The sequence below is a fragment of the Dipodomys spectabilis genome, unplaced genomic scaffold (assembly GCF_019054845.1).
Source record: "Dipodomys spectabilis isolate Male_0828 unplaced genomic scaffold, ASM1905484v1 ptg000046l, whole genome shotgun sequence".
Taxonomy (NCBI): domain Eukaryota; kingdom Metazoa; phylum Chordata; class Mammalia; order Rodentia; family Heteromyidae; genus Dipodomys; species Dipodomys spectabilis.
The window spans coordinates 9,602,015-9,615,897 of NW_024870723.1; the positions used below are offsets into that span (position 1 = coordinate 9,602,015).

The 13,883-nt window shown below is 39.9% G+C and overlaps 1 protein-coding gene across 5 annotated transcripts in view; it reads left to right on the forward strand.

The window, feature by feature from the left end:
* The window catches only part of Rabgap1 (RAB GTPase activating protein 1), a 156,022-nt gene that overhangs the window by 116,259 nt on the left and 25,880 nt on the right, over positions 1–13,883 (forward strand). For all 5 annotated transcript variants that reach the window (XM_042678642.1, XM_042678644.1, XM_042678640.1 and 2 more), the window contains exons 14-15: positions 5,869–5,982; positions 10,928–11,002. In XM_042678642.1, coding sequence (XP_042534576.1) covers positions 5,869–5,982; positions 10,928–11,002 — 189 coding nt within the window. The remainder of the gene's footprint in view (positions 1–5,868; positions 5,983–10,927; positions 11,003–13,883) is intronic.

The window sequence follows — 13,883 nt, forward strand, 5'->3', positions numbered from 1 at the left end:
TCAGATCTCAGCCTCTTGAGTAGGTAGGATTACAGGTATGAGCCACTGGTGCCCAGCTATTGCCTTAGTATTTGTTGTTGTTTTCTTTTGGTTGGTTGTGGAGCTTGAACTCTGGGCTTAGTGCTGTTCCTGAGCTCTTCAGCTCAAGGCTAGTGCTCTATCACTTGAGCCACAGCGCCACTATCAGCTTTTTCTGTTTTTGTAGAGTCAAACCCAGGGCCTCATGCATGCAAGGCAAGCACTCTACCACTGAGCCACTTTCCCAGCCCTTGCCCTAGGTTTTTGGTTTTTTTGTTTGTTTTGTTTTGTTTTACTCTTCATTGTTTCTCTTTTAATTGCAAGAGGAAGAGTGTGTGTTTTAGTCTCTCCATGAGATTATACACATTGCTTTTAAACAAAAAACAGTATAATGAACCTAATGTGCTAAAGCACACATCAACTATCTTCAAAGGGGACAAATTTACAAATTGTGAATGTTGCTTCATATGAAGAGGAAAAGGAAAAACATTTTGTTTTTCAAGATTTTCTTTGTTTTTTTAATACCTTTTTTTAAATTATCTTTAAGGGGGCTGGGAAGGTGGCTCAGTGGTAGAGCGCTTGCCTTGCATGCCTGAGGCCTTGGGTTCAATTCCTCAGCACCACATAAGCAAAAATTAAAAAGCTGGAAGTGCCGCTGTGGCTCAAGTGGTGGAGCACTGGCCTTGAGCTGAAGAGCTGAGGGATAGCGCCCAGGCCCAGAGTTCAGGCCCCACGACTGGACCCAAATAAATAAATAAATAAATAAATTATCTTTAAGTAGTTGTACAAAGAAGTTCCCATTCTACAAAACATTGCTGCCCTAGTTTTTTAGCTGACTTTGCTCTTCTGCTCCCAGATTCTGCCTACAGAATTGCAAAGTGATTGTATCAGTTTTCACACCCTTCGGGCTGGGAAGGTGGCTCAGTGGTAGAGCTCTTGGCTTGCATGCATGAGGCCCTAGGTTCGATTCTCCAGCACCACATAAGCAAAAAGAAAAAAGCCAGAAGTGGCACTGTGGCTCAAGTGGTAGAGGCTAGCCTTGAGCTGAGGAGCTGAGGGACAGCGCCCAGGCCCAGAGTTCAGGCCCCACAACTGGACCCAAAAAAAAAAAAACAGTTTTCACACCCTTTACCAATAAAAGTTACAGTTGTGTCATTAAATCACCAATATTTGGTTTCTTTTCATTTTAGCTGGCTCAATATATGTCATTTTATCATTTTTGAGGTGTAGGTCCTATTTGTTTCATTGCTTATAGCACAAGAGATAAGATAGCACTAAAAATAGTTTCATTTGAATATTTAGTATACTGCACATGTAGAATTACAGACTTTTGCAGTATGCACCAGCATTTTTAACATATGTTAAGGATTTGATGTTCAGAAGAATATACATTTCAACTTATTGCAGACTATTTCTGACAGTTTCTAAGGGAAAAATGTACATAAAATCAATTACCAGTAGCATGCAAATGTATTTAAAATCATAACAGAAATCTCCTAATCATGTTGCTACTGAAAATTGCTTTGTTTTATTCTTAGATCACAAATTGGCAAACTGCTGCCATGGGGCCAATCCCACATGCCTCCTGTTTCTGTAAATGTTAATTAGAAGACTCCAGTGTCCATTTCTTTACATGTTTTCTGTGGCTACTCTTACAAAGTGAGAGTTGAATAACTATACTGAATGGCCTTCAAATTTGAGATTTTTTTTTGCTGTCTGATCCTTTACAGAAAATATTTGGAAGATACCAATACTATGTAATTCTATGCCATTTTATTTTCTTGTGGAGATTAAAGATGTTTTCGTTGTGAGAAATAAAACAGCCAAAATAAAATCAGCTAATCCAAAAACACTGCTGTCATAAAATCAGAACTTTTGGAATAGATCATCGGACAGTTTTGCAATTTTGCCTTGTTCTCTGAAGTTTTCCATGTCTGTACTATTGCTGTAAGAGCTTGTTGTCTGTTAAATCATTTTACTAACTACAGCCTCTTGAGATTGACTACTGTTGACTTGATTCATTTGATCATGAGTATTGTTACCTACTATGTGTTACACAAGCAAGATCTCTCTGTATATCAGCTACAGCTATGTTTAACACCTTCAAAATAAAAGGAACATGTACTGTTTTATAAAGCTTAGTTTCACATGTATTTGGTTTGGATGTTTTACAAAGTCTCTTTGCTGCATTCTTTTAGGAAGAGCGTACCATAATGTGGCTGAGATTTGTTTTCAGAACCTTTTCCAATTGAACAATGTCATTCTAATAGGAACTTAACTAAATTTGTCATTGTTAGAATTTGTGGATCATTTTTATATGACCCGGCCTCTGTGAGTCAACTGTTTTTATTCCAAATTCCTCAGCATATTTCCTAAGACCAAATATTTTAAACAAGTGGTTCACACAGAACTCCTCAAGTTCTCGTTATTCCTGAGGGCTTCTAAATTTCAGCATGTGAATTTTCAAATTAACCTTCTCAAGGGCATTGTCTCCTTCCCTCATCTGCCGAGTTGTTTGCCAGCTCCCACGATCAACAGATAAGGGATGAACTGATGAAACTGGCCAGTTATAAAATGTTTTCAGAGGTTCCCTCCACCACCACCTTTTTTCTTTTTTCCTTTTCAGAATGAGAAAGATTGAACTCAGGGTCTTCCACTGGCCACACAAGCGCTTTTCCACTGAAGTAAATCCCCCTCCCCTTATCGTCCCATTTTTATCTAGATTTCCAAATCATATTTCTCTATACAGTGTTTTCAGATTTTGTTTTACATCAAGTGATATAACTGGCATAAAGTGTCTTGAAGCTGTTTGTATTCGTCTCCATTCTCAATCTAATTTTCTAGGCTTCATGCTTGTTTTAAGCCATAGTCTGTCATTCTTAAATGTTTCAGGGCTTCCGTTGTGATCATACAGACTACAATAATTTTCCTAAAGTCAGCTGCTACTTAAAGACTTCTCTGTAAAAATGGAAATGTGGGCTGGGCACCAGTGGCTCACATCTGTAATCCTAGCTATTCAGGAGGCTGAGATCTAAGGATTGCAGTTCAAAGCCAGCCTAGTAGGAAAGTCTGAGACACTTATTTCCAGTTAACCACCAGAAACCTAGAAGTGGCCTTGAACTGAGCGTTAAGCCCCATGAACTATCAAAAAAAAGGGAACATGGTTCAATTGTAGATAGAATTTAGGATTACAGTTAATAGACTCTAGTTAAGGCAAAGTGCTTGCCTTAACATGCCTGAAATCCGGATTGACAAGCACCATAAATAAATAAATAGGCTTTTTGACAACATTTCTCATGATGGTATTCTGAATATAGGGCAGTGATATATGTTTATCATTTTTGGAAAGTTTTAATGAAAAAAATTAAGCACTATTTTAGTGCTTGTTACTTAATGCTGCTTTGATGTTGTCTTCCTAAAACACATTTAAATTAAAATGCCGAGTTATCAAATCCTCATTTGGTTGAGTTATTGCTTCAGGTTGTATTCCTTCTTAGCAGATACTTTGACTGGATTTTTCCACTGTGATTTTAAATTGCACTTTTCTAATAACTACCTTTTCATTTACTTATTTGCATCTATATATTATCTTTTGTGAAATGTCCAAGTCTTGTCCACTTCATTAAGTCATCTTTTAAGTTTTTAAGATATAGCTGATAATAATCTCTTTTCAAGAGTCAGTACAGCTTGCTTATTTCTTTTTTCTTTTTTCTTTTTTTTTTTGTCGGTCGTGGAACTTGAACTCTGGGCCTGGGCGCTGCCCTCAGCTCTTCAGCTCAAGGCAACGCTCTACCACTTGAGCTACAGCGCCACTTCGGTTTTCTGGTGCTTTATTGGAGATAGGAGTCTCACGGTCTCTCCTGCCCCGGCTGGCTTTGAACCGCGATCCTCAGATCTCAGCCTCCTGAGTAGCTAGGATTACAGGCGTGAGCCACCAGCGCCCGGCTAGCTTGCCTATTTCTTAGTTTTGTGTGTGTGTGTGTGTGTGTGTGTGTGTGTGTGTGTGTGTGTGTGTGTGTGTGTGTGTGTGTGTGTGTGTGTGTGTGCGTGCGCGCGCGCACGCACACACATTCAGGTACCTGAGCAAGTACTGATCCTGGAGCTTGAATTCAGGGCCTGGGCACTCTGCCTGAGCCTTTTACTCAAGGCTGGTACTCTTCTTCTTGAGCCACAGTTCTACTTCTGGCTTTTTTTTTTTTGGTCCGGTCGTGGGGCCTGAACTCTGGGCCTGGGTGCTGTTCTTCAGCTCAAGGCTAGCGCTCTACCACTTGAGCCACAGCTCCACTTCCGGCTTTTTTTCTTTTTGCTTATGTGGTGCTGAGGAATCGAACCCAGGGCCTCAGGCATGCAAGGCAAGCGCTCTACCACTGAGCCACCTTCCCAGCCCTACTTCTGGCTTTTTGATGGTTAATTGGAGATGAGAATCTTATAGACTTTTGCCTGTGCTGGCTTTGAACCTTTTCCTCAGATCTCTGCCTCCTGAGTAGCTAGGATTATAGACTTGAGCCTCCAGCACCTAATTGAGCTACAATTCTTTAACATGTGAACAAATAATTTAAGCATGGGGAAGAAATAGGAGTCATGGGTACTTGATAGATTTCATTTATGACTGCTGACATTATTGACATATGCTCAATTTTAGTTAACCATTATGAGAGAGGAAGCATTTTTCTTCATTGTCAAACGCAAACGATATTTTCTCTGTTTGAATCCCTTGACATTTAGTGGTCTTTTGTATTAAATTGTTTACTCTGTGTATTCTTATGCCATTTACCCTAAGAAACCTACATTTAAGGAACTTCTCTTTTCCAGTTGAGAGCTGGCATGTGGGCTTTATGCCAAGGATCAATTGACTTTTTCTATGGAAAATGGATTTTTTTTTTGTTAGTTGTACATGTTCCCTGTTAACAGTGAAAAGGAAATAATCTTGTACTTCTTTTCAGTATATAAGGAGTATAATGTGAGGCCTATAGAATGAGAAAGGCTGTTTTATTCCATCTACTTCCTTTACATGTGCATTTTAAACTCTCTTTTCAGTAGCATATATTAATTGTGCAAAATAATGAATTTAAATAGGACACTTTTGTATGCATATATATTGTACTCTGATATTTTTTTGTGGGGGAGAGGGGCCAGTCATGCAGCTTGAACTCAGGGCCTAAATGCTGTCCCTAAGTTCTTTTGCTCCAAGGTTAGCACTCTACCACTTTGAGCCACAGCACCTCTTCTGGTTTTCTGGTGGTTAATTGGGGATAAGAGTCATGGACTTGCTGGGAAGTTGCTCAGTGGTAGAGCGCTTGCCTTGCATGCCTGAGGCCCTGGGTTCGATTCCTTAGCACCATATAAGCAAAAAGAAAGAAAAGCCAGAAGTGGCGCTGTGGCTCAAGTGGTAGAGTGCTAGCCTTGAGCTGAAGAGCTGAGGGACAGCACTCAGGCCCAGAGTTCAGGCCCCACAACCAGACCAAAAAAAAAAGAGTCATGGACTTTCCTGTCCAGGCTGGCTTTGAACTGCATTCCTCAGATCTCAGCCTCCTGAGTAGCTAGGATTATAGGTATGAGCCATTGAGCCTACCTTACTTACTGGCTTACCCTCTTTTGTGCCCCGTACCTCTTTTCAAGTAGTCCTCGTTCTCTTCCTTTTTTTTTTTTTTTATCTAAGTTAAGCATTGGAGAGAAAACATGCGGTAGTTATCAGAGTCTGGCTAATTTTGCTTGTGATCCCTTACAAGAGAGTTACTGTGGGCATACTTGTGTTTATGCATATCCTGACAACATTTGAATGGACATGTGAGGAGACCTTGCGTAAAACCTCAACAAGCATTTACGTGATCAGCTTTTCTGTTTCCGCAGGAGTCCCCCCAGGACAGTGCTATCACTCGAGATATTAACCGGACATTCCCAGCTCATGATTACTTCAAGGACACAGGAGGAGATGGCCAAGATTCCTTATATAAAATATGCAAGGTATTTCATATAAAAAGGCCAGTTTTGACTGAAATTATATAAAAGATAACTACAGAAGAGTAATTTGTATTTGATGCTCCAAGATGAGGGGATAAAAGAGGGAGAAGACTTTATAAAATCAAATGTAGCAATACAATTTTAGACTCTTGAAAGAAAAGAAAATAATTAGAAATAAAATGGCATCTTTTTTTTTGGTATCCCCTAACCCCTTTCAATCAGGATTTTCAAACAACAGTCTCCTGACTTCACATTTATACTTTCAAAAATTGAGTTAACAATCTCAGAGCCCTGTAACATTGCAAACTCCTTTTCGGTATTCACATTGTAAATGCTAAACTTGGCACTTTGGGCATGGCCCGACAGTGGAATGTGTCAGAGGGGGTGTGTAGCATTGCAGCATAGTAAGTGATGTTAAGTACTGATTTCTGTCCAAATAAAATAGGTACCTGAACACTAAAGGAAATGACAGCCCTTTCAGTCTAAATAATCCATTTTAAAAATTTTGCTTCATTAACACTATAAGAAATTAGAATCTGGCCGGGCGCTGGTGGCTCACACCTGTAATCCTAGCTACTCAGGAGGCTGAGATCTGAGGATCACGGTTCAAAGCTAGCCCTGGCAGGAAAGACTGTGAGACTCCTATCTCCAATAAACCACCAGAAAACCGGAAGTGGCGCTGTAGCTCAAGTGGTAGAGTGCTGGCCTTGAGCTGAAGAGCTGAGGGACAGCGCCCAGGCCCAGAGTTCAAGTCCCACGACCGACCAAAAAAAGAAAAAAAAGAAATTAGAATCTGAAGTTTTCAAGTTTGCCCTGCATATTTTTAAGAAGTTGTTTAAATTTTTATGATCAAAAAGACAAAAGTAACAACTAGTTTTAAGACAGACTGGAAATTAAGGCTAAATTAAAAGATTAAATGGTTAAATTAGATGATCTGAACTATAAAGGCAGTTAGAGATTAAAGAAATCATTCTTGGGTTTAATGTTAAGTTTTCCATAAGACACACAATGCTATAATTTTGCCATGATCTTCTCTGATCATCCTTATTTAGCCACTTCTCCATCATATTACCACCACTTAAGCAATCATTGTGGCCATCATCTACTGCAGACTACCCAAAAGGGAACTGCATTCCTACATACCCGTGCTAGTCGGTGATCTTCTTGCCACTCCTTCTGTCAGACTTTCCCTGCTCCTGGTTATACCTTCATCTCTCTCAACTTTAGCAACAGCTCTGCTGTTTTCTCTCTTGTTCCCTGCTCCTACAACAGAGGTCTTCCCCTAGTTGTTCACTTGGTAGTTCCTCTAGCTAGAGGTCCCTCCCACTATTGTGCAGGTTTTCCCAAGTCTGCATTAGCTCAGAGCCTAAATTCCAGGCTGCCACATCGTCTCCATGTCAGAGGCTGTCAGTACATGGAACAAAATAAGTCTTAAAGTAGAATCCATTTAAAACACATTTTATTATGGAACAGTTCAAACACACTGATTCAATATTTGCCAACATATTGCCACAGTTGCTTCATCTACCTGCCTCTTTTTTTTTCTTTTCCTAAAGTACTACAAAGCAGATCTCAGGCATCATAATCCTAAATTTTTCCCTGTACATATTTGAAAAATAAGATTATTATCTATCTATGCCATTTAGTAACCAGCTCTATATTCATATATACCTGAGTTTTCTTTTATAGTTGGTTGCAATCAGGATCCAGCAAAATCTGTTTTATATTTGATTGCCATATCTCTTTTTATTAAAAGTGTTCCCCCCTTCCCTGTGCCACCATCTTGCTGGAGATCTACTTATTTCTGTTTCAGTTCTTTTGTTGAGGTTGTTAGGTGCAGTTGATGTCCTTTACAACTGTACATTTATTGTCTAGTGCCCTTGCTCAGGCCCTGTTGTATGTTACTTTTCCAAAAACTACCTTGACTTTGCCTCCTTGACTTTGGGTTCTAACCTAGATTTGATTGGCTACACTGTTGTCCCAGAATTGGATCATTTCTGTAGCCGCCACAGAACCTTCAGTGTTTAGCCCAATAAAATGAAGTAAGAGCTCCTCAGTTCATTTTCTGGTCCTAGATTCCTTAATTATTGTGGACAATATTTTATAATATAATTTCCTGCCTTATTCTTTGCTGCTGCTTGTCTCCACGAACTTCTCACTGCACTCCGCTTATTGATTTGTCGCTATCTTCCACTGAACTGGGAAGTTTCCCAAGACAGAAGTCATTTTATATGTGCTTACATCTGCAGCATTTTTTGGCACATTACTTGACATATAGCAGGTTTAGTAAGTGTTGAATTAGTGAAATGTCTTGTCTTTCATATGCTGCTTCATAGACCCATGAACCTTATCTTTCAAATGTCTCCCAGATGCATCATACTTTCACGCCTCCATGCACTCCTCCAGGCTCTTCAGTCAACCTGGAAAATATTCCCTCTGTTCTTTTCATGTGGAGATTCCATACATTTTCATCCTGTTAAGCTCTATGCTAAGCACTTGAGGTGACAGGACTGAATGAGGATAGGAAGTCAAGTTCATAATGCCAATTGCATGAGACTAAGGCCGATTAACTCAACATATTTTTGTAAATAATAAACCACAGATTGAGACCTACAGAAATATTACTAAAGAGCTATATTGGCGGGGTGCCAGTGGCTCACGCCTGTCATCCCAGCTACTCAGGAAGCTGAGATCTGAGGATTGCGGTTCAAAGCCAGCCCGGGCAGGAAAGTCCATGAGACTCTTATTTCCAATTAACCACCAGAAAACCAGGAGAGGCGGTGTAGCTCAACTGGTAGCTGAAGAGCTGAGGGACAGCACCAGAGTTCAAGTCCCAAGACCAACAACAATAACCAAAAAAAAAAAAAAAAGAGGAAGAAGAGCTGTATTGGCATATGTTACTATTTGAGGCTGAGTACTATTCCTGAATTTTTTTGCTCAAGGCTAGCACTCTACCAGTTGAGCCACAGCACCACTTCTGGTTTTCTGTGGTTTATTGGAAATAAGAGTCTCCTGAACTTTACTGCAGGGGCTGACTTCAAACCACAATCCTCCAGTATCAGCCTCCTAAGTGGCTAGGACTACAAGTGTGAGTCACTAGTGCTTAGCACTATTCATTTTTAATATAATCTTAGCAATATTGGCACTAACATTTGTTCTTACTACTTTGAGAGGTAGAAGGTGTTGCCTCATTGTATTCCAATTATATCCTCTCTAAAGCCTTCTCTGCACAAGTTGTCTGTAGAAAAGTACACGTGTGACTCATGTATACCTCGCCCTCTCATCAGAGAAGTGTAAAAAGATGGGAAAAGTCTAATGGAATATACGATATAAATGGGCTTTTTTTTTACTTCTCGGCAGTACTGAGGTCTGAACTCAGGGCCTCATACTTGCTAGGCAGACTTTCTATCATGGAGTCAGGTCTTCACCTCCCCTCCACAATCTTTTGTGCCAGTATTGAAGCTTGAACCCAGGGCCTTGAGCTCTAAATAAGGCTGCCACTCCATCCATTGAGCTACATCTCTTCTTCCAAGTTTTCGCTGGTTAATTGCAATAAGAATCTCTCAGATTTGTCTCTCAGATTTGTCTGGCTTCAAAAACTGCAATCCTTAGTAGCTAGGGGTATAGGTGTGAGTAACTGACACTCAGCTGGGTTTTTTCCATTTGGTTTTATGTTTTGAGATAGGGTCTTACTTCCTGCTTAGACTGTCATTCACCTACTTTTCGGTATAAAGTTGCCATAATTGAATGGCAGGTGCACACTACCATGTCCAGCTGTTGGTCGAGAAAGAACCTTGCAGACTTTTTTTTTATCATTCTGGCTTCAAACCAGATGATGGTCTGTCTTAATAGCTGGATTACAATAAGTGTGAGGCACCAATGTCCAGTGATTACATCTGTTTTTAAAAGGTAGATTTTGACTAAAAGATAGAAACCTATTGATAATACTAATGTAGTTGTCATCTGATAAGCAGCAGTGCAGCAGTTTCATAAAAGGTACATTCTTAACATACTCAATTCTTAAGGTTGTTTTCTTGGGACACAGGAACTTTAACACACAAAGACGTAAGTGGAGAATAAAGAAAGTTTCACCAGAAGTAAGTTGTCAAAAGGGAATAACGTCCTGAATCTGGAGGGTTTCCCTTTTCTACCAGTTTGCATAAGAATGACCAATACCCATCATTACAACAGACCTCTGAAAAATAGCTAAAAGCCCCAGGAATGTTAGATGCCAGTATTGTTTTCAATATTCACAGGAGATGGGTATTACTCACCTTCAGCCAAGAAAAATAAAAATAAGAATTCCAGAGAAATTCAGAGCAATCACTCTTATCAGCAAAGTTATTACTGGCAATAAAAGATTATATTTTGGTATATTTGCCAAAATGCTTTTTTTCTCAGAAGGAAAAATGAATAATGTTGAGAGTGTTAATGAACACCTATTATGTGAAAGATGCATAGAGCCATCGCCTCCGTCCTTAGTCCACTAGAGAAGATGGACACTAGAAGTGCAGTGCGGTCAGTGCCATAATAATCATGAAATAATAAGCCCTCAGAGGCACAGATAAGAGAAGGATTAATTCTGGACAATTTGGAACATGTTGAAGGCTTGAAGGAAGAAAACACTTTTTAGTTAGAGAAGAGGGAAAAGGACATCCTAAGGGTACAATATGAGCAGTGACAAGGATCTCCTAAAACGGCTCAGGTAGGTTCTCAGCCTCTTCCAATTCTTAGCCACAGGAAATGGCAAGGTCACTATTTTATTTATCATAAATTTTAAAAATGCGAATTGGAGAGAGATTTTAAAGTTATGCATTGGCCATCATAATGCTCAAGTAGGGTTTGGGTACCATCCTCCAGGCTCCTGCGTTCAAGGTCCTCTAGGGCCATCATTGCCCACGAGTGGCTATATTCAGCTAAACTTCCTGTTTTTTCTCCCCACCTCCAGGCTTATTCTGTGTACGATGAAGAGATTGGCTATTGCCAGGGCCAGTCATTTCTTGCTGCTGTGCTGCTTCTCCATGTGAGTAACTAGGCGTCTGTTACAGCTTACACATGTCCTGTCTTAGTTCACATAAGCTTTAGTCCGAATTTTAGATTGAATTCGGCCACATTCTCAGATATACCTGGATCCTTTTTCCTTAATTTTGTATCATCAAAGAAGAAAAGCACTGGTAATAAATGATACTCTTCCTTTTTATTGGGATGATTTGGATAGACTTGAACATTGTCTGGCCCTCGAGAACATTTTCCCGTCTCTGAAGTAGCCACTGTCACTAATATTTGTTTGGGGATTTACATATTGGATAAGTGAAGAGCAACAAAGATAAGTTTCTTTATTATTATGTTATTTGTGTGTTCATTTGACAAAGATCTTTACCCTCCAGATGTTCAGTTTTCTTTTAAATCCTACGAATGATGAACTCACATTAAGCTGACTCTCCCATATTCAGTACTGTCATCAGTGTTTTCCGCACCCATCATCTCTCTTTTCATCTCCCTCTTTCTTTGTTTCCACGTGTTTTATGTTTTTTTTAAAAAATATTTTATTAAGGTCTTGCACAGAGATTATCATTCTGTTTTATATTTTATTGGGGAAAAAACATTATTTTTTGAAGGGAAGTAGACAAACACCAACACATTTCACTCCTAAGTACCAGGACAGGGGCATTCTGCCACATAATCGTCACATGATGTCGATCACTGACATTGATCAGCAATGTCTCACACAGTCCACATTCGGTTTTCTCCCATTCACCCAGCAGCTCCTTTATAGCCCCCTTTTTTTTAACCACTGAAGATTCACACATTACATTTGGTTGTCATTTCTCTTTATTCTTTTTTTTTTTTTTTTGGTCGGTTGTAAGTCTTGAACTCAGGGCCTGGGCGCCGTCCCTGAGCTTTTTCACTCAAGGCTAGTGCTCTATTTGAGCCTCGGTGCCACTTCCAGTTTTCTGATGATAAATGGGAGATAAAAATCTCATGGACTTTCCTGCCGGTGCTGGCTTCAAACAACAATCCTCAGATCTCAGCCTCCTGAGTAGCTAGGATTACAGGTATAAGACACTGGCACTTGACATTTTCTAGGTTTGATCTGAGCACATATACACTACACATACCCCAGATACAATGCATGTAAGGTGTTTAATATACTGCCTTGCATATAGTAGATGCTTAATAAATGTCAGCTGTTAGTATCATTACCAAAAGGACTAGGTGAAAGTCTGCCAGGAAATATTCAGAGTCACAGGGTAAGTGTGGAATATAAAATATTCCAGGAATATCTTTATATTGATAAGCTAGGGTTTTCTGACTTTATTTCTCTGGTGCCAGTACTGGGTTTTTGGTGATTAATTGGAGGTAAGAGTCTCACAGACTTTTCCTGCCTGGGCTGGCTTTGAGCCATGATCCCCAGATCTCAACTTCCTGAGTAGCTAGGATTACAGGAGTGAGCCATCAGCACCCGGCAGTCTTTATTCTTTTAATCTAAACTACCTTCTTACCTTTAAAAAAATGTATTCCAGGACTGTGATAGTTTCAGAAAATTCAAGCAAACTGTCTTGTAAGGTACTCCACATTCTTAATATATTACATCTTGAAGGATTCCTCCTATAATTTAAAATTTGTGGACAGCTGATGTCTGCAGAGTTTATGAGGGCAATGTTGAAGGTCACAGGTGAATTGTAGACATGGTAGAGAGTTAATGATTCTACCTAGCTGTAAGCAGATAATTCTGCAAGTCTGTCATTAGGAATTTCAGGGGTGTCATGAAGGTAAAATAAGAGTTTTGGCAAATGTAAGAATAAAACAGAGAGCCTCATTAAAGATTTAAACCTCCTCTGGGGAGTTAACCTTTGCATTGCATCCTGAAAAACAGGGACTGTCATTCTCTTTTGCAAGTTTCAGTACCATTAACTTTTTCCTTTTTTATGTTGCTATGGAAATAATAGTTATTTTTAAAGCAGGAGAGAAAAGAGTGGAACATTGCTGGCAAAAGAGATAGCAAAGTATGTAAGAGCCCTGACGTGGGGAAGCACTTGCGTATAGAAGGAATTAGAGGAAGGCAGCGGACAGTAGCCGTGTGGAGGGGAGAGGGGGCCTGAGGCCAGGAGAGAGCCCGCACATTGTTTTCCTCAGCCCTGGGAAGCCAAGACTTGGTGACATATTGTGACAGTCGCCATGTGGGTAAAACAAAAGCCACCTTGTTTCTTCTTGTGAACTCAGCTTGGTGGTATTGTGGTCATGTAAAAGTATGCCAAACTTTGATATTAATAATGAGATCATTTTTTGTTGTGTTTTAGTCAGACATCGTAGCTCAGAATCCTGAGGTTTAGCTTCCTTCACAGATTAAGCCCAAGAACATTTATCCCCATGTAATATCATAACACCTTGAAAATAGCTTTCCCAAACTCTCAGTGTCTTGTTTTGAGCTCTGTGCTGCTAAGTGTTTGTGTGCCGTGGATCAGCCGCCCGGCCTGAGAAATGCCTCGCGGCTCAGGCTCCCTTTTCCTCACAGGAAGAGAGTGAAGCTGCCTTTCATGCCAAACCCCTCGGAAGATTGGTCTTTCTTCTGTCCCAGCCACTCTTACCTTTCCAATAATAATCTGCTGTGCTCTTTTCAGTTACTGCCTGATCTGATTTGCTCTTTAGCTGTTTTATTCTTGGTGATTTCTGTGCTCTGAGCTGCTCCATCATCTTGTTCCATAGAAGCTCGCCCACCTTCTTGACTTTTTTGAAAGTTTGCTGCAGTCACACCAAGCCTTAAATAACATAGCCAGTGCTCTTCTTCTGTGTTGAAAACTAGACATCTTGCCAGTTTCTCAAAAAATAGTTTTCTATAAATCTCTGGATGAATCCACATTTTATTGTAAGTGGAAGTGGAGTTTTTGTAGCACTTTGACCGT